The 25,186-nt window shown below is 40.6% G+C and overlaps 1 protein-coding gene and 1 pseudogene across 4 annotated transcripts in view; one reads left to right on the forward strand and one right to left on the reverse strand.

The window, feature by feature from the left end:
* The window catches only part of GANC (glucosidase alpha, neutral C), a 75,088-nt gene that overhangs the window by 35,209 nt on the left and 14,693 nt on the right, over positions 1-25,186 (forward strand). For all 4 annotated transcript variants that reach the window (XM_053593624.1, XM_053593623.1, XM_053593625.1 and 1 more), the window contains 10 exons: positions 1,978-2,213; positions 5,540-5,666; positions 6,496-6,575; positions 8,388-8,531; positions 10,316-10,412; positions 14,579-14,680; positions 15,795-16,038; positions 17,826-17,890; positions 20,057-20,133; positions 23,262-23,336. In XM_053593624.1, coding sequence (XP_053449599.1) covers positions 1,978-2,213; positions 5,540-5,666; positions 6,496-6,575; positions 8,388-8,531; positions 10,316-10,412; positions 14,579-14,680; positions 15,795-16,038; positions 17,826-17,890; positions 20,057-20,133; positions 23,262-23,336 — 1,247 coding nt within the window. The remainder of the gene's footprint in view (positions 1-1,977; positions 2,214-5,539; positions 5,667-6,495; positions 6,576-8,387; positions 8,532-10,315; positions 10,413-14,578; positions 14,681-15,794; positions 16,039-17,825; positions 17,891-20,056; positions 20,134-23,261; positions 23,337-25,186) is intronic.
* LOC128587667 (ribosomal biogenesis factor-like) lies at positions 2,633-3,801 on the reverse strand (annotated as a pseudogene).

The raw sequence follows: 25,186 nt of genomic DNA on the forward strand, positions 1-25,186 counted from the left end.
TCTGTCAAGGGGCCTACTCAGTATCCTTTACTCTTCATAACTCTGAGTGGCTGAATTTAATACTGTCTTTTGTGCTTTTAAAATCAGCTTTATTCTAAGCAAATCTGCATCTACTCTATAAAAATGGAAATGGAAGGAAGAAAAAACTTTGCCAAATCTTTCAAAAAGAAAATAAGAGCAAAAAGACGCAACTCAATTCTAAAATGAGCAAAAGACTTGAATAGACATTTCTCCAGAGAAAATATATACACAGGCGGCAAGCACATGAAAAGATTCTCAACATTATTAGTAATTAAGAGAATGTCAATCAAAGCCTCAGTGAGATGCTGTTTCACATTCCCTAGGATAGCTAAATCACAGAAATGGAAAAGGGTAAGTTTGATGAGATGTGGAGAAATTAGAACCTCATACATTACTGGTAGAAATGTAAAATGGTTCAACCACTGTGGAAACAGGTATTCCTAAAAAAGTTAAACATGGAATTACCATATGACCCCGTGTAATAGCTAATTGTATGTGTCAACTTGGCTAGGCCATGATAACCAGATACTTAGTTAAATACCAGTCTTGATGTCACTGTGAAGATATTTGTAGATATGATTAACATTTAAATGAGTAGGCTTTGAGTCTAATCGGTTGAAAGTCTTAAGAGAAAAAGACTGAGTTTCAACCAGTTAGTATTATGCAAATATCCCAAAATCAAAAAAATCTGTAATCCTAGGCTTTGCTCAGTTGTTCCTGTCCCCTCCCCTGCCAACCACCTTCCATACTCTTCCATTCTTTTCAGTTTTGTGGCTTTATGTCTTTTTTTCTTTTCTTTTCCTTTTTTTTTTTTTTCTTTTTTTTAGACAGAATCACTCTGTTGCCCTGGCTAACATGCCATGACACCATTATAGTGCATAACAACCTCAAACTCCTGGGCTCCAGCAATCCTTCTGCCTCAGCCTCTCGATTAGATGGGTCTATAGGTGCCCATCACCATGCCCAGTGAATTTTTCTATTTTTAGTGGAGATGGGGTCTCACTCAAGCTCAGGCTGGTCTTAAACTCCTGAGCTCAAGAGGTCTTCCCACCTCAGCCTCCCAAAGTGCTAGAATTACAGATGTGAGCCACCTTGCCCAGCCCTTTTTTCTTTTCTTAACTCTTGATTTTAGTGGGACTTTAGGAAGAGAAGGAGATAAATGCGTGTGGCTGACTTGAAGTCCTTCATGATATCAGTAAACATTTTGATAATAATTTCCTGACAATCCTTTTTTTTTTTGAGGCAGAGTCTCACTTTGTCGCCCTCCATCGAGTGCCACCGCATCACAGCAACCTCAAACTCTTGGGCTTCAGCTATTCTCTTGCCTCAGCCTCCCAAGTAGCTGGGACTATAGGCACCCACCACAACGCCCAGCTATTTTTTGGTTGCAGTTGTCATGTTGTTTAGCAGGCCCGGGCCGGGTTCAAACCTGCCACCCTCGGTGTATGCAGCCGGCACCTTGCCAACTGAGCTACAGGCACCGCCTCTGTGTGCATTTTTCTTCTGGTGGTCTCGCTCACACTGTGACACCCTGGATGTTTATTTTTAATATTTAAAAAGCCTATTATATACATCTCTGCCTCTGCGTCTTGTCTATTCCCTGTGCCTGGAATGCTTTATTTCTTCTTCCTACTTACTCTATGGTATACTCATACTTACTCTTCCAGGCCCAAACCAAGTGTTAACTCTTCTGTGAAGCCTTTCAACGTTCCACTGTTTGTGCAGTCAGAATGTATTAACCTCTGATCACACTAGCAGTTAGACCTCACGGCAGAGCAGTTTATTTACATGCTGGTCTCATCAGCCACATTGTCACTTCCTCCACGGCCGGGCCTGTGCTTTCTTCTCCTTGATATTTTAAGTACGAAGCTGCCTGTAGACATTCAGGCAATGCTTATTAAACAAATAATGATCATCGTGGTGACAGGTGACTCAGTTGTCATCTTCCTCTTTTAGGCGCCCAGGCCATGCCCCCTCTCTTCTCCCTGGGGTACCACCAGTGCCGCTGGAACTATGAAGATGAACAGGACGTGAAAGCAGTGGATGCAGGATTTGATGAGCATGACATCCCTTACGACGTCATGTGGTTGGACATAGAGCACACTGAGGGGAAGAGGTACTTTACCTGGGACAAAGAAAGATTCCCAAACCCCAAAAGGATGCAAGAGCTGCTCAGGAGCAAAAGACGTAAGGTAAAATAAACAAACACTTCTGAACCTTTTTAACCACAAAGGTTTTCAAATTTTTTGAACCCACCCTGGCACATTAGTGGAGGAAAACTATCTGATAGCAAATGGCTGTGAAAGTAGTACCTTGAAGTGTAAATGCACCTGGAATAACAGAGAAAATGAATGGTGAAAAGATGGTCATAAGAGAATAACACAATTAAATTCAAGTGGGGGAGTGAGGGGGAGAGAGAAGAGAGAGGAGGAGAGGAGGCAATTAGTGTGTCCCACCTAGTGGGCACAATGTAAGGTATATGGCACATCTCCTGGGTGAGGGGCACAACTACAACAGGGACTTCACCACACTTTATTTTATTTATTTATTTATTTTGTATAAAACATTTAATTTATTGTTCTTTGGGGGAATTAGATGCATCACCACTGTATTACAACTGAGCCATTAATCTTGTAGCTTCATCAACATTAACTGGTTCACTTTCATGACGCCACAGAGGAATCAATTCTTTCTGCACAGGTTCAAGAGAAAGGCCTTTTGATAAGTGTGCACATTCCTTTTCTACATTTACAAAAGCTTTATTTACCCTGTTAACTTTTTCATCATTCATAATATTTATCTTCTTAAGATTAGGGGTAAGTGGTTTTTCCTTTGTTTTTAGCCTTGAAGGTTTTTTGGCTGGCTGTGTGAAATACATTCCAGGACTTCTTCCCTCTGAATTTGTTTTTTGCCAATGTTAGACATTTGATATCCGTGTGCAACTTCCTAGAGTCCCGATGACATCCTGGGGGTGCATTTTAGATCAGCCCTAAAGGAGGGGTCTCTAACTAGTAGAGAAGCTGGAGATAGGGGAAGAGGGCAATGGAGCCAGAGGATGGAGCATCACAGAGTGTTGGAAACAGTGCACCAGATCGTTTGGCAAAAAAACAGGCATGTGAAGGTTTAAGTAGTGGGGACTTAAAGGTTGGGACCAGAAAGGTTAGGACCTTGTCATAGACTGCTTTCTATGCATTTGGAGACCTTACAAGTTTTTTTAATAAGGGGTTAATATCCAGAATATATAACAACAACACAAACAATTAAAAAATGGGCAAAGAACTTGAATAGACATTTCTGCAAAGAAAATAAAACCAGCACATGAAAAGATACTCAGCATTACTAAACATTAGGAAAATACAAATCAAAACAACAATGAAATACCACTTTACACCATTAAGGTGGCTACTATTAAAAAAAAAAAAAAAAAACGAGAAAATGACAAGTAGTATTAACAAGGATATAGAGAAATTGGAACATTTGTGCAATGTTGGTCAGAATTTGCAATTGCAATTTTGCAATTTTGTTGGTCAGAAAACTGTGCCTCTTTCTCATAATTCCTTTGTAGTAGACACTTCCCTCATTTTTAACTTTGAGGTAATGTTTGTGAATAAAGTTTATTTTATCTTAAAATAAATAAATAAATAAAACAGTGCTGCTGCTGTGGAAAATAGTATGGCAGTTCCTCAAAAAAAATTAAAGATAGAATTACCGTATGATCTAGCAATTCTCCTTTTGGGTATATACCAAAGCAGGAACTTGAACAGATATTTGCACACCCATGTTCATAGCAACATTAGTCACCGTAGCCAAAAGGTGGAAGCAACCCATGTGTCCATGGACAGATAAACGAAATGTAGTGTAAACATACAGAAGGACATCCTAATACATGCTGCAATATGGATGAACCTTGAGGACGTATGTTAAATTAAATCAACCGGTCACAGTAAGACCAAATGCTGCAGGATTCCACTAATCTGAAGTAAATGAAGTAGTCAGATTCATAGAGAGAGAAAATAGAGTGGTAGTTGCCAGGAGCTGGAAGGAGGGAATGGGGAATCATTGTTTAATGGGTATAGAGTTTTAGTTTCACAAGATGAAAAGAGTTCTGGAGATCAATTGCAAAATAATGTGAATGTACATACTCAATACTACTGAAGTGTACACTTGAAAATGGCCAAAATGGTAAATCTTACATTATGTGTATTTAACCACAATTTAAAATTCAAAAAATTTTGAGCAATGGAGTCAATATATAGGATGGATTGAAATAGAGATGAGGGCCATTTCTGTGGCCCACGTCTGTAGTCCCAGTTACTTAGGAGACCAAAGTGGAAGGATTAATTCGAGCCAGGATTGTGAGACCAGCCTAGGCAACGTAGACTCTGTTTCTAAAAAAGAACATGTTAAGGGTGGCGCCTGTGGCTCAAAGGAGTAGGGCACTGGCCCCATATACCAGAGGTGGTGGGTTCAAACCCAGCCCTGGCCAAAAACTGCAAAAAAAAAAGAACATGCTAATTTTTTTTTTTTTTTTTTTTTTTGAGACAGAGTCTTACTCTGTGCCCTAGGCAGAGTGCTATGGCATCCTAGCTCACAGCAACCCTGAACTCGTGGGCTCAAGTGATGCCCTTGCCTCATCCTGAGTACTGGGACTACAGGAGTCTGCCATGACGCCTGGCTGGTTTTTCTGTTTTTAGTAGAGAAAGGATCTCACTATTGCTCAAGCTGGTCTTGAACCCCTGAGGTCAAGCAATCCACCCGCCTCCGCCTCCCGGAGTACTGGGATTATACGTATGAGCCACCACACCCAGCCTAGAACATGATAATTTTAAGAAAAGGAATAGAGATGAGGAAGAAGGATTAGAAGGTTGTTCTAGCCAAATAAAGTGGTATTGAGGCCCTAGATTAGGTGGAAATGGTGGTATAAAGGCTGGGAGAGATGCTGGAGTCTCAGAGCTATGGCTCCCAGCTTTTCTAACATGCCTGTGTCACTGGGCATGTAAGAGTTTTGTTTTTAACATGTTATTCTGTTTGTTTCATTAATGTTTGCTTGTATCACTCTTATCATAACCTCTAAATGTCTAGGGCAGTGCTTCTCAACCTTTCTAATGCCGCTGCCCTTTAATACAGTTCCTGTGGGTCACAACCTAGAAGTTGAGAACCGCTGGTCTAGGGAGCAAGCTTCCTGCCTACTTAATCCTTTATGTACAGGCTCCAACATCCAGCAGCATGGACAGAAGCTTACGAAATGCTGTCTGAAGAACATGTATTGGTTAGGCAGCAAAATATAATTGGTTAGGCAATTATAAAAGCATTGGCCTGGTTTTGATATCAACTGAAATTTTCATAGGCACATAAAAGGTTTCAGACAACTGTCTGAAACATTTCAATACTAGTTAATAGTTGTTTCTGAGTAAAATGTGAATCCCACAACTATGGCAGAAACATATAAATGACTATATAGGTGAACATATGTCTCTTATAAAACTAATGAGATCTTCACGCTTTTGTGTCCTAACAGCTTGTGGTCATCAGTGACCCCCACATCAAAATTGATCCTGACTACTCAGTGTATGCTAAGGCCAAAGAACAGGGGTTCTTTGTGAGGAGCCGTGAAGGGGCAGACTTTGAAGGCGTGTGCTGGCCTGGTATGAAATTGCTTTGTGCACTTCCCGTTTCCACTTAGTCCCGAGTGAGGAATTCTGTGTGGCCATCATTCTCATTCTTGTAGATCTCGCTTGCTCCTCCAGCTACGTCTTAAGCACCTAATTTAAGAAAGATATGGTACTGCCTTCTTTTATATCTTTCATAACACCTAGTGTAATATGCTTCGTATACATTTATCAATCAATAATTGAATGAATGAAAAATAACCAAACCTCAGTGGCGTGCTGTTTCTCTAAGTAGATAGAGATAAAGAGTGAGAGAATGAGAAAAGGGGAGAGGGAGAAAGAAAAAAGGGGGTCCCATAGGTTCTTCCCTTGTGATTTGTCTTTGCCCATAGTTTTGACTCCCAGCCTTTTAGGAATAAACTGAGCAGCCTCTGGAAACTATGAATTTTTCGTTTCAAAAGTTATTAAAGCCACTATACCCTAGCATTCTAGCATAAATCCATGCACTGTAGAGAAACCTCATGTTTCTTTTTTTCCCTTATACCACGTGAATACATTTCTCTTTAAGAGCCAAGGGGCCACTGTAGGATGTTTGCTGTTCTTACTTGGGTTGTCTTAGGCCGTTAGTGAGGGACAGACTCCATCTGATGCTTGTTCATTGCATTCCTGGCCCTCTGGTGTTGAAAGGCCTGGTGATTGTCACTGTAGCCCAGGAATGCCTTTATTCGCTTCATACCAGACCTCTATCAGCTTTCATTTGTGTGAAGGTGCCCGTCGATTTCCCAGCTCTCACTGCTGATGTCTTCTTTACATCTTCCCATGAGGCGATGCTCCTAACAGGCTGTCTGCTATTCTGCTTCCACAGGTCTCTCCTCTTACCTGGATTTCACCAATCCCGAGGTCAGAGAGTGGTATTCAAGTCTTTTTGCTTTTCCTGCTTACCAGGTTGGTTTTAGTTCTTTTGATCTTTTCTAGTTACTTGAAAGTGTGAAAAAAGGGAAAAAAGTGATTGGACAGAACTATTCTGCTTCATTGTGTGGCTCTTGATATCTAATGTTTATATGAAAAGGAAAAGATGGCCACCACATTACAGACTCTGGTGGTGCTGGAAGACGTGCCGTGTATGTTACCAAGGGTATAAAAGCTGTGATTTTGACCTGTAGGATAATGGACTGTGTGATACATCAAAGTACTTTATAAAAGAGATTTATTATATTTTCAAATGATTATGTATGGTTTTATAAGGTAGAATTCTGTGGCTATTACTTAGAGGTGATGATACATGTGAAAATATCTTACAAATATATGTCATTAAAACTGAAGCATAAAGACAAATCAATTGCTAAAAAATATTGTAAGAACCACAGAGAGAATTGGAGCTACCACATCTGGAGGTCATTCAGTCAATTGTGATGATTCCTGATGGTGACGATGGTACCTGGTGCAAACTGGTACTTGCCATGTGCCAAGTACTTCATGTGCATTCTACCACTTATCTTCACAATAACCCTCTGACGTTGGAGTATAATTAAATCTGGTCCCACAGATGAGGAAATTGAGGTATACGGAAGTTTACAAACTTGCCAAGGTCCTCCATTTAGTAAGTGATGGAATCAAATTTGAACTTGGGTCTTTCTGTCTCCTAAACCCAGCTCTTTACTAATCAACTCTAGTTTCTGGGCACTCTGTAGTCAGAGACTAGTGAACAACTCACAGCAGGGATAGATAAGCCTCGGGCCAAATCTGGCCTTGCCTATCCATTCTCTTGTTGTCTGTGGTTGCTTTCACACCACTGTGGCAGAGATGAGTAATTGAAAAAGAGACCTCATGGCCTGCAAAGTTGGAAATATTTACTATCTGGCTCTTGACCAAAAAAGTTTGCCAATCCCTTAAGGACAGTTAAGGCAGTTAAATATTGGGAAACCGTGTAGCCTTGTTCAGAGAAGTACACATGTTTAGAAATAATTGAAGGTAACGAATCAAAAGAAAACAAGTAAGCCACCTCTAGGTATTTGAAAGACTCTCTCTTGTGTGGGCGAGGCAGAAGATGTATTCCTTGTGTCACAGAAGGCAAGGTAGATGGGGCCTGCGAAGAACGACTTCAGAAAATAATGGAAGACCTGTGCGAAGGGCTCCCTGTCATTGTAGCTATTCAGTCAAATGCTGAGAGACCAAGGATTCTATAAAAGGAATTTCAGCTCCATGTTCACAAGATGACTCATGCCCCGTCCCACTCTAAATTGAATAATTTTATGTGGAACACAAAGTATAGATCACCCTAACAGACTGGTGTCTTAGCTGTCAAGCCTTTCAAAGCATTAGAAGACAGAATCTTGTCATGGGTGGGTATAATGGCCCTTAGTTAGGAGTTGTAGCCGGTGAGGGATGATAAGGAGCCTAATCATGAACATTCACAAGCTTTCTTGTAGGGGGGTTCTCCAGGGACATCTTAGAGTGAACCTGCTGGACAATATAAATTTCACAGACTATACAGTTTAGCATTCTTTCATTATCAACAAATATTTATTAAGAACTTTCTGTGGTCCAGGTACTGTCCGAGGTATCTATTATGTCCAAAACAGACAAAATTCCCTGCTCTATGGAGCTTATAGTCTGACAGTGGAGCAAAGGACAGAGCATAGATAACAAACATAATAAGTAAATATATTAAATGGGGTAGGAATGGGGTGTGGGGGCAGCTGTCATAGACACATCATCAATGTCGTAATATTATCATGACCCAGATTTACTTCCTAGGGATCTACAGACATACTCTTCATATGGAATGACATGAATGAGCCCTCTGTCTTTAGAGGGCCAGAGCAAACCATGCAGAAGGATGCCATTCATCATGGCAACTGGGAGCACAGAGAACTTCATAATATCTATGGTTTTTATCAGGTAAAATATTCAAAGAGAAAGCAGCTGGACTCACGTGGCCTGTCTTTTGGGATAAAAGTTGTTTGCTTTTTAATAGCTATACTGTACTGTTCATTTCTCTTTGTGTGTCTTTTCTGGCAATTGTAATGAGTCTTAGGTAGTAGCCTATACAAGACTGCATCTGTGTGTGTGTATGTGTGTGTGTTTAAAGAGGATCTCACTACATTGCCCAGGCTAGTCTCAAACTCTGGTCTTCAATCAGTCCTTCCATCTTGGCCTCTCAAAGTGCTGGGATTACAGGCATGAGCTACTACACCCACCCAAGGCTTTTATTTATTTTATTTTTTTTTTTTTGAGTCAGAGTCTCTGTCGCCCTGGGTAGAGTGCTGTCGCATCATAGCTCACTACAACCTCAAAGGCTTGAGCAATCCTTTTGCCTCAGCCTCCTGAGTAGCTACAGGCAGCTACCACAATGCCCCACTAATTTTTCTATTTTCAGTAGAGATGGAGTCTTGTTTTTGCTCAGTCTGGTCTCAAACTCCTAAGCTCAGGCAATCCACCTACCTTAGCCTTCCACAGTGCTAGGATTACGGGTGTGAGCCACAGCACCCAGCCAGTCCAAGGTTTTTACTTCTCTGTTTCTTTTCCTTCCATAATGAACCCGATGAATTTTTAAATATTATGGAATGACAACATAGAAACATCTACCTTAATAGTAGCCAGAAGTAAATGGCACTCACTACTTCAAACTTTTATTGACGTAGGCAGTGTATAAATATGTAAATGAAAGTAATTAAACCAAATGTTTTAAAATTTCACAAATATCTAAATATAGCAAGTCTTACATTCATACCAGGGGAGCAAGATTTGGAACCTACATATATTTTTTAAATGTAGAAAGCCTTCCTTATGTATTTAGCTTTCTAAATAAAAGTGGTAGAATTGTCTTTTATTTTTCAATTATATCCAAAAGATTTGGCTGTCATTTGTCCTAATTTTTACCCATGAGTTCTTTGTTATTTTGAAAATACGACTATATTGCTATGGCCCTCCCACCGGTAGGTATTCTCCAATGGGAGCAACAGGCTAGATGTAGCACCGTTTCCAGTTAGTATGTTTACTTCCTTGCAACCTGTTACTATAATATCTGCAAGCTGCTCTAGTCAGAGAATTTTCTTTTGTGGGCCTAGGCCAGTAACTTAACCTCTCTGAATCACAGATTTTTTTACCAATGAAAACTGTGTATCTCAGAGGTGGTTGTGTATATTATATGAAAAAATATAATAAAATGTTTACTATTGTAAGCACCACATAAATGCTAGCTTAGTGTTTACTATTACTTCATTCCTTTTTTTTTTGAGACAGAATCTCATTTTGTTGCCTAGGCTAGGGTGCCATGGCCTCAGCTTCCCAAAGTGCTGGGATTATAGGTGTCAGCCACCGCACCTGGTCTCATTGCTATTGTATTATTTTTTTTCCTCATTGCTGTTGTTAAGCAAAGAAATTTTCCCATTGTTTTTTTTTTTTTTTGGCCGAGGCTGGGTTTGAACCTGCCACTGCCGGTGTGTGGAGCTGGCGCCCTACTCACTGAGCCAAAGGTACCGCCCATTTTTCCCATTCTTTTAACAGAGGAATTTAGAGTATTTTCATTAAATCATGAATTTTTTTGATGAATGTATTTTCAGATTTTCCATTTCACATTCCTCCCTACCATTTACTTTTTGCATGTTAGATACTTACTGGGGATATCTGCCCAATGCCCAAGTCTAGTCATTCTTTGAAATTCTTCTCCTTTGACTTTACAGCAAATGGCTACCACAGAAGGACTGATAAAACGATCTACAGGGAAGGAAAGACCCTTTGTTCTAACACGTTCTTTCTTTGCTGGATCACAAAAATATGGTAAGGAGTATCTCATATCAGACTAAAAACACAACTTAGCAACCTCTTTTTTTTATTGTTTATGGTATATGCTTCTATTGTTTTGATGCCTTACTTTTCTATAACCATTGGATTGGTCAGGCCTTTTTTTTTTTTTGGAGACAGTTTCACTTCGTCGCCCTTGGTAGAGTTCCATGGCTTCATAGTTCACAGCAACCTCAGACTCCTGGGCTCAAGCAATTCTCTTGCCTCAGGCTCCTAAGCAGCTGGGACTATAGGCACCTACCACAATGTCCAGCTATTTTTAGAGGCATAGTCTTGCTGTAGCTCAGGCTGATCTCGAACTCATGAGCTAAGGCCATCTGCCAGCCTCAGCCTCCCAAAGTGCTGGGATTACAGGCGCATGAGCCACCGTGCCCAGCCCAGGTCAGGCCTTTGATTAAAGACAATGATGTGGCCCTGAAGTATGCAGTTTGTCTTATAAGACCAAGTAAAGCAATTTTAATCAAGTTTGATACTTCTTTCCAACAGAAGAAATGGCTACTTAATTGTAGAGAGATTAACTTCAAAGTCTTCAGTTTGCTGGGGTGGTCACCTATGACCCTGTGTCTTTGATTTATCAAAACCAGGGAAATATACCTTTAACACATTCCATTAACCACCTGTTGTACTTAGCAATGTGGCTTAAAATAGACCTGGCTGTTGCTTGTGGTCAGGGTCATCTATAACTGGATCAAGTTTACTAGCTAATGCAGATCTAGCTCAACTTAACCATCCTGTGGCAGGAAGGCTATTTTAAGTCCCCTGGTGTTGCATAAACAACTAAGAGCTTAGGTCCTACATTGAAGAATCTAGCCCTTACTCTGTGTACGTCGTTAGGCCTCCCCCACTACCTCTGAAAACAAGCCCCTGTGGTACTCTGGAAAAGGCTAAAATATTATCATCTCAAACAGAGATTCATGTACGGGATGCTCATCACAGGGCATGAAACAAAAAAAAAAAAGAGGGAGAAAGAAGGAAGGAGGAACGGAAGGAAAGATGAGAGGGAGGGAGGGAAGGAAATCTACACACGACAATAAGGGAATAGTTACAAAAGTGTGGTGTAGCCATATGATATGAGGCCATTTGAAATGGTAGCTTTAGGCAGCGCCCGTAGCTCAGTGGGTTGGGCGCCAGCTACATACACCGAGGCTGGCAGTTTCGAACCCAGCCCCGGCCAGGTAAAACAACAATGACAACTGCAACAACAACAACAAAAGAAATACTTGGGCATTGTGGTGGGCACCTGTAGTCCCAGCTACCTGGGAGGCTGAGGCTAGCGAATCACTTAAGCCCAAGAGTTGGAGGTTGCAGTGAGCTGTGACGCCATGGCACTCTACCGAGGGCAACATAGTGAGACTGTCTCAAAAATATATATATATATAAGATGTCACCAAATCATGTGGATTTCTAATTATATAGATAGATACATATCTCACTTGAAATTATTACTAGGAGAAATTATTGGGTTTTTGTTTTTTTTTTTAAGAACAATCCCTTGAAAATATTTTTCTTTGCTAGATGTAGGACTAGCTAAAATTTCTATGAGAGATTAAACAAAAATAACTACCAAAACTATTTTGGTAGAAAATAGACAAAAATGCTTCAGGAGTAATCTTGATTTAGTAAAATAAGATTTTTTCCTTTTATGGATCTCTTCAGTAGTATATAATCTATCATCACAAATTCTTACCACGTACAAGTTAATAAAACACTGGCCACAGACACTTTGGCATCAGACTGCCTGAGTTCTACCACTTAATAACTGTATAATTCAGGGTAGATAATGTATCTACTGTTGCCATATTTCCCTCATCTGGAAAATGGAGTTAATAAATGTATTTACCTGATAGCATTGTTGTGACGATTAAATTGGACAATCCAAGCAAAGTATTTGATATAACACCTGACTCAGGAAGGCCTCAATAAATGTTACCTATAGTGCTACTATTGCTAAATGCTATCTATTGCTAGGGTTGCTACTATTACTATGCCCTGTCTGAACCATACCACTTCTCTCAAATAGGTGTATAAATCAATGAAATAGAATAGAGAATCCACAAAGTCCAACACATAAGTGATCAGTTGATTTGTAATGGAGTTTCCAATGGGAAAATGAGTTTTTCAATAAACAGTTCTGAAATAACTAGATATTTACATGGGGGAAAAAAATGAACCTACACTCTTACCTTCCACCATATTCAAAAATGAGCTCAAAACAGAATATATCATAAATCTAACTTATAAAAGCTAAAAATAAAAATAATAAAAGTCCTAGAAGAGAACAAAATTTCTGTGGTTTTGGGATAGGCAAAGTTTTCTTGAGCAGAACACAAAAAACATGAACCATAAAAGAAAAAACAAGGTAAATTAAATTTCACAAAAATTTAAAATTTCTGCCCTTTTAACAACATTGGTAAGAAAGTGAAAAGACAAGCCACAGACAGGGAGAAAATATTTGTAATATACTTAACATATCTGTCAAAGGATTTGTATACAGATTATATAAAGAACTTTACAACTTTTATTAAGAAGATAGACAACATACTTTAAAAAATGAGCAGATTTCAGCTCGGCAACCGTAGCACAGTGGTTACGGCGCCAGCTACATACACCGGAGCTGGCAGATTCAAATCCAGCCCGGGCCTGCCAAACAACAATGACAACTACAACCAAAAAATAGCTGGGCTTTGTGGTGGGCACCTGTAGTCCCAGCTACTCGGGAGGCTGAGGCAAGAGAATCACTTAAGCCCAAGAGTTTGAGGTTGCTGTGAGCTGTGATGCCATGGCACTCTACCAAGGGCAACATAGTAAGACTTTGTCTCAAAAAATAAAAAGAATGAGCAGATTTGAATCAACACTTTACACAAGGTAGATCATCTATAAATATATAAAGAATTACTCTAAATGGAGAGTAGTCATTAGGGAAATATTAACATAAATTGAAACCACACAGAGATACCACTACGCAGCCATTAGAGTGGCTGGAATTAAAAAGACTGGTGCTCTTATATATTGCTGTTGAAAATTTGAAATGGTACAATCTCTTTGCTAAACAGTTTGAAATTTTCTTAAAGTATTTAATAACATACACCAAATATAAGATCCACTCTCACATATATATCCAAAGAGAAATGAAAATATGCCACACAAAAATCTGTACACAAATGTTCATAGAACCTTTATCTATAATAGCCAAAATCTTGGAAAGAATCCATATATCTATTAATAGGTGAATGGATAAACAATTCATGGAATACTAACCAGCAAATAAAAAGGAGTAAACTACAACATTATACTGAGCAAAAAAAAAAGCTAGAACACAGGGCGGCGCCTATGGCTCAGTGAGCAGGGCGCTGGCCCCATATACCGAGGGTGGCAGGTTCAAACCCGGCCCCGGCCAAACTGCAACAACAACAACAAAAAATAGCCGGGCGTTGTGGCAGGCGCCTGTAGTCCCAGCTACTCGGGAGGCTGAGGCAGGAGAATCACCTAGGCCCAGGAGTTGGAGGTTGCTGTGAGCTGTGTGACGCCACGGCACTCTACCGAGGGCAATAAAGTGAAACTCTGTCTCTACAAAAAAAAAAAAAAAAAAAAAGCTAGAACACAAAAGAGTACATACTATATTTTTATTTATCTGAAATTCTAGAAGGAGCTAATCTGTACTTGCAGAAATCAAATCAATAATTGGCTTAAGTGAAGGGGGTGGTTACTGACTGCAAAGAAGCCCAAGGAAACTTTTATGGTTACAGAAATATTCTATGCCTTGCCTATGGTGGTGGTTACATGGATGTACACATATTTCAAAACTCATCAAACTCTTCACTTAAAATAGGTATAGTTATTATATATAAATTATATCTCAAAGTTGATTTTTTAAAATGTTCCTCCTATAATCAGATTAAAAGTAAGTGCAAGAGTAATCTCAGAACATTTTCACAGAATCCATGTTTTGTGGATTCTAATGACTTTGTCACATTAGAAAATCAATACATTTTCATTACAGAAAATAAGCATTTATTTTAAGGTGAGAAATCTGTTTTCTTTTTTATTGTCTTTTATCAATACAAATAAGAAACCTAAATATGAAATTGAATTCATGAGCTGATTTGTGATTTTTTTAAATACCTTGTTACTGGTGAGCAAAGGTGCCGTATGGACGGGTGACAACATAGCAGAGTGGAGTTACCTGAAAATTTCCATCCCGATGTTACTCACTCTCAGCGTTACCGGAATCTCTTTTTGTGGAGGTAAGATGAATCCTGTTCTGAGGCATGAAGTGCAAAAGAAGCAAGGGTGTTTTCATTGATACTGGTCACAAATCCTTTCTTATTACTGTTTTGGGGAAGGATAAATATGGGAAAGAGAAAATACAAGAAAGTGAAGGGGAGAAGACTAGAGAGGAGAATGAATGGGACACTGCAGAGCTATTTGTGTCTTTGTCTGTACTGAGGACATGAAATCAATTATCAAAAAAGGATCCAGAGGGCTTCTTGTAAGACCCTCATCCTCTTATCGCTTCCTCCTTAGGCGCTCTTGAAAATTGAGCTTCTCTTCCTGACACGTATCTTTTCTTCTTGAATGTGAGAAAAATAGAACTACAAAGAATTTAGCAAACCAGAAATCAGCCTTACAGAAGTTCTTTCTTCTCAGCAGATTTAAAATTCTATGACATGTTTTATCTGTGTTTAAATAAAAAGATATGCTCTTAGAAAAGATAAATTTAGTTAAAATAAGATTTTCTGATGGACTGCCTTCCCTGCAGATAAAAGATCTCTATCAGGAAGGTGCCCACCATGGCTGTATTTCCAGCTGCTTGTTTTCTGTAGGCATAGAAGCAACTTGATATCACTTTTTATATATATGTATTCTTGTGGTGTGAAATGGAGTTCAAGGGCTCAGCATGAAATTCTAGCTAAACCTCTAATTCTGACTATCTGCTTCTCTTTAGTTCTATTTTTATCTTAGTTCAGCTGTTGCTTTCAAAGGAAATCAATTGCCAGCCCCCTTCCCCAACACACACACATACACACACACACACACACACACACACACGGTCTTATCTAATCAGGCGTTTTGCATTTTCTGGATTATCTGGGTTCAAGAATATACAGGAATATAGATCTTGCAATAATAAAGCTTCTGACCTTTTGATAAGAAAGAATATCTAAAGAGCATATTATCAGATCTCTGAACGGGCTGAGTTGTGGAGTATGTGCTCCCATATTTGAGACCACAGTCTTCCGTCATTTTGAGTGCATGTGCAGGTCCTTTCCCCTGTCCGTCTTAAAGGCCTTATGTTACCCATGTGCATCATTGATTCAAAACCTGGCTGCCTCACTTGGCCTTTCTTTGCCTAACCAGCGGATGTAGGTGGGTTCGTTGGGAATCCAGAGACAGAGCTGCTAGTGCGTTGGTACCAAGCCGGAGCCTACCAGCCCTTCTTCCGTGGTCATGCCACCATGAATACCAAGCGGCGGGAACCCTGGCTGTTCGGGGAGGAACACACCCAGCTCATCCGTGAAGCCATAAGAGAGCGCTATGCCCTCCTGCCCTATTGGTATTCTCTGTTCTACCAGGCACATGTGACCTCCCAACCTGTCATGAGGTACAAAAACTTCATCCGCTGAGGGGCCCCAGCAACCAGTCGATAACAGAAGATCCTCTTGTTGATCAGAGAATGCTGTGACTACACAGGGATTCTAAAAGAAAACAGGAAGAAAAGCTATGCACTTAAGCAAATTGCAGTCAGCTTATTTAGTGCCATCTGTGAGCAGGGTGCTGAGGGCTGTTGTGAACACAGAAGACAAAAACTGGATGAATCCCCTGCCACTGTGTGACTAAAGCGTTAATATTTAACAGGAGACAGAATAGAGAAACTTCAAAGAAATATCTCAGTATTTAACCTTCCATGAAAAATACCTTACCCTGCCGGTCTTAGATGTTATCTACCCTTAGGGCTAAACCATTCCAAGTTTGAAGTGAGCATTTTTCCTAGTGTATAAATGATATGCTAATTCTATTTTGAAGGCAAAATATGAAAAACCAACTTTCTAAGTTAGAGAACAATACACATATAATACACCAAGACTTCCAGATCAGCAGTTCCTAAATTTGACTTGGATCAGAATCACATGGGAAGCTTTTTAAAAATCCAGATTCCAAGGCCACACCTCCCAGCCTGCTCAAGGTCCTAGGGATCGCTTTGAGTAGGTCCCGGGGATCTGTATTTGTTAGAAGTTTCCCCGTTGATTCTAGACCTCAGCCAGGTTTAGAGACCATGCTTTGTTAGCATTTAGTAGGAGGTGGCACCTGCGGCTCAAGGAGTAGGGCGCCAGCCCCCTATACCGGAGGTGGTGGGTTCAAACCCGGCCCCGGCCAAAAACAGCATTTAGTAGGAAAGGAGTATATCATTACAAAGGCTAGTGAATAAACTAAAAACGTCTATTTAAAAAAATGCCTTTTCACATGAAATTGAGAAATAATTAGAACCATTAAGTTGATATCTAAATACATACATAATGAAAGTTTTGTTATTTTTAAGAGCCCACCTGCTTCTTAGATAGTTGTGTACAACAATAACAATCCAAAGAAAAAGAACACATGGAAATTTTTCAACCCTCCAAAAATATTGATGTTGTTGAAAACAAGAAAAAACAGTTCTTTTCATTTAAATCAATAATGATTAGGTGATGTATGAAATGCAGGGACAGAGTGAAGGACAGGCATAGAATTGTAACATCATTGTAAACTGTGGTTTTACAAACACTTTAATTTGTTTTACATCAAAGGTGTTAGGCTTTTGGACTTGCACAAAAGCTCTGATTCTTCCTGTTAGAGTAGTATTTGGTCTGAATAATTAGAAGGAAAGAATCCTCACTATTTCATTAGAACATTTGAGTTAATAGATAGCTCTTTGACATAAGAAAAATTTGAAGTAATCATAGTAATTGCTCATAAAATCTTGAACCATATGAACAAGAGTCTTGGCCCTTTGGCATTTTCTAGTTTCCCTTGAATAGTTATAAAACTAAAATGTAAGCAGCTCGGCTCCTGTAGCTCCAGCCACATACAGCAGAGCTGATGGGTTCGAATCCAGCCCAGGCCTGGATTCAATAATAAATCCAAAACAAATCCGAAACAACAATGACAACCAAAAAAATAGTCAGGTGTTGTGGCAGACACCTGTGGTCCCAGCTACTTGGGAGGCTGAGGCAAGAGAATCGCTTAAGCCCAAGAGCTGGAGGTTGCTGTGAGCTGTGATGCCACGGCACTCTACCCAGGGTGACATAGTGAGACTGTGTCTCAAAAAAAAAAAAAAGAACTAAACTGTAAGTGATTGGATTGCAATAAAACATCTGATGATGTTGAAATGAGAATTTTTTCTTTCCCCAGGCCTCTGTGGATAGAGTTCCCTGATGAATTAGAGACTTTTGGTATAGAAAATGAATACATGCTGGGTGAGAATTTCTTGATTAATTATAGTTATGATACTGTAAGTATATTTTTACTATGTTTTCTAGAGTAAGAGCCCTCTAAAAGTCCCTAAGCCCAAGAAAGCTCAAAAATATAAAATCTTTCACCAAGATTTCTAATGCATCAGTGGGATCACAGCTCTATCCTGTTGTGATATAGCATTTCTCATAGTATTGTTTCTTGTTAACCTCAAATCAGTCCATGTGGCTGTCATTTGGGATTCTTGTTCTAGGTCCACTCCTCTAAGTCTGTGAGATCACGACAAGGAAGGGAAGTAGAAAAAAAAGTTGACCAGATGGTTGTTGTAAAGAACCAGAAGAGTTTATTTCATGTGCAATAAAACAGGGTTTTGCTTTGGTTCACCTCTTCCTTAATAAGGATTAACTATCAAGTCCAGAATATGGAGATTTTTATCATCTTAGGAACAGGGCCCAAGAAGCCAGGCTAAACATAGAGTTGCCCAAAAAGTGAATCCTATTTCTAACATTAGAAACCTCAAAATGCCCAGCTACTCGGGAGGCTGAGGAAAGAGAATAGCTTAAGCCCAGGAGTTGGAGGTTGCTGTGAACTGTGATGCCATGGCACTCTACCAAGGGCCATAAGAAACTCTGTCTCTACAAAAAAAAAAAGAAACCTCAAAACGAGGGAGGAAAAAAACCCACAAAAAAAACCTTAGCTCTTTAAATCTCCACTTATCATTAGGTTTCAGTTGAATAGTTGAATAGCTTTGGAGAAACTTCCCTGACTACTAACTAAAGCCAGGCCCTGGTGTTGTGTAACTTTCATTCCATTTTATACTGTTCCTTCTTTTGGTATTTAACTCTGATTTGTCATTATTATTATTATTTTTTTTTTTTGGAGTTTTTGGCCGGGGCTGGTTTGAACCCGCCACCTCTGGCATACGGGGCCAGCGCCCTACTCCTTTGAGCCACAGGTGCCGTCCTTTGTTGTTAATTTTTTTTTTTTTTTTTTTTTTTTGTAGAGACAGGGTCTCACTTTTATGGCCCTCGGTAGAGTGCCGTGGCCTCACACGGCTCACAGCAACCTCCAACTCCTGGGCTTAAGCAATTCTCTTGCCTCAGCCTCCCGAGTAGCTGGGACTACAGGCGCCCGCCACAACGTCCGGCTATTTTTTGGTTGCAGTTTGGCCGGGGCCGGGTTTGAACCCGTCACCCTCGGTATATGGGGCTGGCGCCTTACCGACTGAGCCACAGGCGCCGCCCGTGTTGTTAATTTTTAATAATTGTCTTCACTGACATTAAACTCCACGAGGGCAGGGACCGTGCTTGTTTTATTAGCCGCTGTATCCTAGAGCCTAACACAGTGCCCAGAATTCAGTAGGCACTCTGTAAATAAATATTTACTAAATAAAAGAGCAAATTCATAAATGGATGGAATTTACATATGTGTGTGCCAAGGTCAAAGCGACATTAATAATCCAGATTGCTTTTTTAAAAACTACGGCATTCCTGATAATAATTTCCCAAACAAGAGGCTCTTGAGTACCCCCACTGCCCACACTTGTGGATAACAGTTGTGGGCTCATCAGCATCAGTGTTACTCTCAGCAAACACCAAAGCACTTGGAGAGGAACAGGGTACTTTCAGGCTACGGGCACAATAGCAGCTTAGCACAAAATGAGACTAATGAACTGTGCCAGGGTCCCTTCCTATAATCTCAGTATGCCATAAATAGATTAATGATAGATGTCCTCTTTCTAACAATGCATCTCTCTTATGAATCATTGGTCCAAATTACCACAGTCTCTGCCTTTCTAAAGTTCATTATCAAGTAATCTTTAAAACCACAATAGCTGGGCAGTGCCTGTGGCTCAGTGAGTAGGGCGCCGGCCCCATATGCCAAGGATGGTGGGTTCAAACCCAGCCCCGGCCAAACTGCAACAAAAAAATAGCTGGGCATTGTGGCGGGTGCCTGTAGTCCCAGCTACTCGGGAGGCTGAGGCAGGAGAATCGCGTAAGCCCAAGAGTTAGAGGTTGCTGTGAGCTGTGTGACGCCACGGCACTCTACCGAGGGCGGTACAATGAGACTCTGTCTCTACAAAAGAAAACCACAATAGCTAGCACTCAATTAAAGGGAAAGGTCTTTCAGACCTCTACGATGATATTCCACTTTACTTCTCCATTTTTTAGGAAGTGCTTTATTGGTTCATCCGGTCACAGAACCGAAAGTCACCACAGTTGACGTGTTTCTGCCAGGATCAAATGAGGTAAGAGGAGTGACAGCCTCACGTCTCACATGTCTCATGTCCCTAATTGTTAATTTCTTCCAGGAAAGAGATTTCATCATGCAGTTGTGACCACAGCCCAAATGGCTGTAGCTGCTGATGATTCTTATAAGTTGTGACCACAGTCCTTAGAGGTTGAGAACTTACAGAAGAGGCAGGGAGAAAGATGAGTAGGTGATGACTCCTCGGAAGATCAGAATGATTTTTTTATCTTCCCACTTTGACCTGTATGACCCCTTACAAACACTGAGGCTTGGGGTAGAAAGAAATAGTTAGTCTACTATGAAATATCAAACTCTGTGGGGGAAATATAAATATAAGAAGACTTTGCTCTTTGATTCTGGCTACCTGCCTCCCGAGTTTTTGGTACCAAAAGTTGGTCTCAAGACACTCACCAAAGTGGGTAAAAAGTAGCAGTGACTTCTATCTATTCCCTCCTCCAGCTTCTTCTGCTATTTTATTCATTAATTACTGTCACTGTACAAGGTATCATCCTGGACCTACTGGAGCCCAGGGCACTAACCCGAGGCAGAGCACAGGGCTCGAGGCAGGACTAACCCACAGTCCGCAGAGCAGAGAGCCCTGGGTACTAAGAGTGACAAACCCCAGAGGCAAACCCCAGATATATCCAAATGAGCCAGAAGAGCCAGAGTGGAATCCTGGGGTACCAGCCTCGGGAGGAAGGGTATACAATGGAGAGCAGGAAGGAGACAGACCCAAGAGAGAGTCCTTGAGCACTGGAACATCACCCCAGGCTTCAGCGGGCAGGGGGAGGAGCCATGGAGGAATCTGAGCTGGTGTTGGGCCATGTCAGGTAGTTCTGGACTGTCAGGGACGTGGGGAGGTAGCTGAGCCAGGCCACATCCACTGCTCAGAGTACCTGTCAGGCTCTAAGATGGCAACACTGTGAAGCCTCATGCAGCACCCACGGTCTCTCTCAACCTAGCTTCACATGTTTGGTTGTTCTGTTAATCTCCTGAGACTGCTGTGACAGATTATCACAAAGCTCACAGTCTGGAGGCCTGAAGTCCAAAATCAAAATGTTGATGGGGTGGGGAGAGGTCCTTCTGGAAGCTGTGAGGGAGAATCTGTTCCATGTTCTCCTAGTTTCTGGGGACTACTGGCAAGCCTTCGTATTCCTTGGTTTGTAGCCACGTCTCACCTGCATCTTTACATTGCTTTCTCCTCTGTGTGTACCTGTCTCTTCTTCAGTCTCTTGTGGTGGCATTTAAGGCCCACCTGGATAATCTGGGATAATCTCTGAGGCTGGGTGCAGTGGCTCATGCATGTAATCCTAGCACTCTGGGAGGCCAAGGCAGGTGGATTGCCTGAGCTCATAGGTTAGAGACCAGCCTGAGCAAGAGCGAGACCCAGTCTGTAAAAATAGTCAGACATTATGGTGGGTACTTGTAGTCCCAGTTACTCAAGCAGCTGAGACAAGAGAATCACTTGAGCCCAAGAGTTTGAGGTTGCTGTGAGCTATGATATCACAGCACTCTATCAAGGGCAACAAAGTAAGACTTCTCAAAAGAAAAAAAAATCTGGGATAATCTCTTTATCTCAAGACCTTTAACATAACCAACTCTGTGACCATGGAAGGCACTCTTTTCAAGGATTATGAAGTGAATGTATCTTTTTGAGGGGCCACTATTCTATGCAACTATACTTGTCATTATTGTTAGGACAGTAACCAGGCTTTTCTCCAGATTGTTCATGAATGATGATCTTCCTTCTTGGTTTCTCCAATAATTTGGAGTTCTGAAGTTGTGGGCTCTTTACCAAGATTCCCCTACCAAATAAAAGCCTGAGAAGCAGGGCAGCACCTGTGGCTCAGTGGGTAGGGCACCAGCCCCATATACCAAGGGTGGTGGGTTCGAACCCAGCCCCGGCCAAACTGCAACAAAAAAATAGCCAAGCATTGTGGTGGATGCCTGTAGTCCCAGCTACTCGGGAGGCTGAGACAAGAGAATCGCCTAAGCCCAGGAGTTGGAGGTTGCTGTAAACTGTGTGACGCCCCGGCACTCTACCGTGGGCGATAAAGTAAGACTCTGTCTCTACAAAAAAAAAAAAAAAAAAAAAAAAACCTGAGAAGCAGCTATATAAGTGGTCCTGTTGAACATTTCTGCTGACAAAAGTTTCTCAAGTTGATTCCAACAAAACTGTACACTCTCATTAAGAGGAACTGGCTCTCTTTCCAAGTTAGCCCCACAAGTTTTTACTCCTGATCTATTGTCACTATAAGCATAATATTGTGACTATGTACTATATTTCTTCAACACTATTTCCCAGAGTGTTCTGTGATTATTTCTTTTGCTACAACTTCACATACCTACTATATAAAGCATGTGGTAGTCCTAGGAGGTGAACTTGCAAAACAGACTATGTGGGTGCCAAGCGTGCTAGGCTAGAGGAGAGAAAAAGAGGTTTTTGTTTTCATGCTGCTTCTGATGATATCTTGTGTTTATCCCATCAAATTACTTTGTGGGATCTTTTCGGTTCTTCAACAACAAAACCTCCTTAACACAGATCCCATATAAGACCCTTATCCTTGAATTATACTTTGTAAAAAAAAAAATGATGCTATAATAATAATCCGAGTTTCCATTTGTTTCCTCCCAGATCTGTTCCTGTCCCTGAGGCTTTCCTTCTCTCCTGCCTCTTTTGTAATTTATTTGCCTGTGATATGCTTTTTTTCTTTGTTGTTTTTTTTCATCTTGGTAAAGAGCCCACAAAATAGTAAAATTTGTTTTACTATTAGACACATTAAATTTTTATAAGCCAAGTAGGCTGTAAGATCCATGAGGGCAGAAATTATGTCTTTTCCGTTCACTCATGTATACCCCGTACCTAACACAGTGCTGGGCACAAGGTAGGTTGGTCAGTAAATAATTTTGGATGGATACATGGATAAACAAATGGCATTTTAGTTATATTAATCAATCACAGGGCATGTGTTCTTTCTGACTTCTACCCACTATTTTTTAAAATTATGTTTATTTTAGCTTTCTGGTTATTGGAAATTCAAGTGAGGGAATGTTTTACTGAATAATGAAATTGTAAACAGAGCTGTTCACATATACCCTTTTTGACTGGGGTCTGTTACCTATTAGGTCTGGTATGACTTGAAGACATTTGCTCATTGGGAAGGAGGATGTACTGTGAAGATCCCAGTAGCCCTGGACACTGTAAGTTATTTTCAGATTATTATTCTTCCTAGTTGTACTATATTAGTCTGTTCTAATATGGCACAATGGGCTGCCATAACAAAGTACCATAGACTGGGTGGCTTAAACAACAGAAATGTATTTTCTCACAATCTAGAAGCTAGAAGTCCCAGACCCAAGTGTCAGCTGATTCAGTTATTGGTGAGGGACCTCCTCCTGGGTTATACACTGCCACCTTCTTGCTACGCCCTCACATGGGGGTGAGAGAGAGAGAGAGAGAAAGAGAAAGCTGTCTCATGTCTCTTCATATGAGGTCCCGCCCTATGACCTCATTTTTAACCTTAACTACCTCAATAAAGTCCTTAACTCCAAATATAGTCTCATTGGAGATCGGGGATTCCATCTCCAATTGAATTGGGGTGGGGGTGGGGATCACAAACATTCAGCTCATAATATGTTCCTATATAGAAAGAATCAAGGCCAGGCACAGTGGCTCACACCTGTATTCCCAGCTACTCAGGAGGATAAAGTGAGAGGATCACTTGAGGTCAGGAGTTCAAGACCAGTCTGGGTAAAGTAGTGAGACCCCATCTCTAAAAAAATTTTCAAAGGAAAAGAAAGAACCAAGGATGTTAGTGTTCTGTATAATAACACATAAATATAGAGACAGAAAGTCGATTGGTGGTTGCCTACAGCTGGGGGCAGGAGAGAGTTTGGGGAATATGGGAGTGACCACTGACAGGTACAGGGTTTCTTTTGGGAGTGATAGAAATATTTAAAATTAATTGAACATACTGAATATACTGAAAACTAATTATATTCTTTAAATTGGTGAATTGTATAGCATGTAATTATTATCAATAAAGCTATTGAAAAAAGCTAAAAGATAACATATATATACTCTGATTTCATTGTATAAAACATGAGGGGCAAAAACAGCTCTTCCTTGTAGTTTATATTTGTGTGTCTAAGAAGAACAATAACATTGAAAACAGAGAAAACATATTGGTCATCACATGTGTCATATAGAATATCCTTCTACAGGACCAAGTTAAGAAACAAGAGTTTTCAGTTATAACCTGGGTCTCTAGATCTAATGGAATGCATCAGTTATAATATTGGAGTTAACATAGCCCATCCAAACTTTCTTGAATTTCTTTTCTTTTTTCTATTTATTTATTTTTATTTTATTTTATTTTATTTTGAGACTGAGTCTCGTTTTGTCACCCTTAGTGGAGTGCCTAACTCACAGCAACCTCAAAAAACTCTTGGGCTCAAGTGATCCTCTTGCCTCAGCCTTTGGGGTAGGTGGGACTACAGGTGCCCACCATGATGCCCAGCTAGTTTTTCTATTTTTGGTAGAGACAGTGTCTCACTCTTGTTCAGGCTGGTCTCAGAGCAGTCTACCCACCTCAGCCTCCCAGAGTACTAGGATTATAGGCATGAGCCACCACGCCTGGCCTATCTTGAGTTCCTAAAGGGAAGTGTCTTCCTGAAGCTTCCTGAATCACAACCTCTGCTACAGACTCTCACTAGTGTGAAGGTTAATAAACAGGTCAATGTTATTTTTTTTAATCATCAGCAGAAATATGAATCCCATTATAAGAAATGATTTCAGATATCAACTTTCAGATCTAGAAAAGGCATTAACAATCATCTACTCTAAACCCTCACAGAAGTGAAAAAAGTGTGGTTCAGAGAAGTTAAATTACTTATCCAGGGTCACACCTAGATTGTGGGAGAACTGAGGCAAGCCACTGGGTGCATTCCCTCAGGCTAGGCTCCCATTCTGGAGCCCACTGTACTCTAACTTACAACCTTGGCTAGAATGCAGTGACCTGCTCATAGCTCCCAGCAGCCTTGAACTTCAG

The sequence above is a fragment of the Nycticebus coucang genome, chromosome 6 (genome assembly GCF_027406575.1).
Source record: "Nycticebus coucang isolate mNycCou1 chromosome 6, mNycCou1.pri, whole genome shotgun sequence".
NCBI classification, from domain to species: Eukaryota; Metazoa; Chordata; class Mammalia; order Primates; family Lorisidae; genus Nycticebus; species Nycticebus coucang.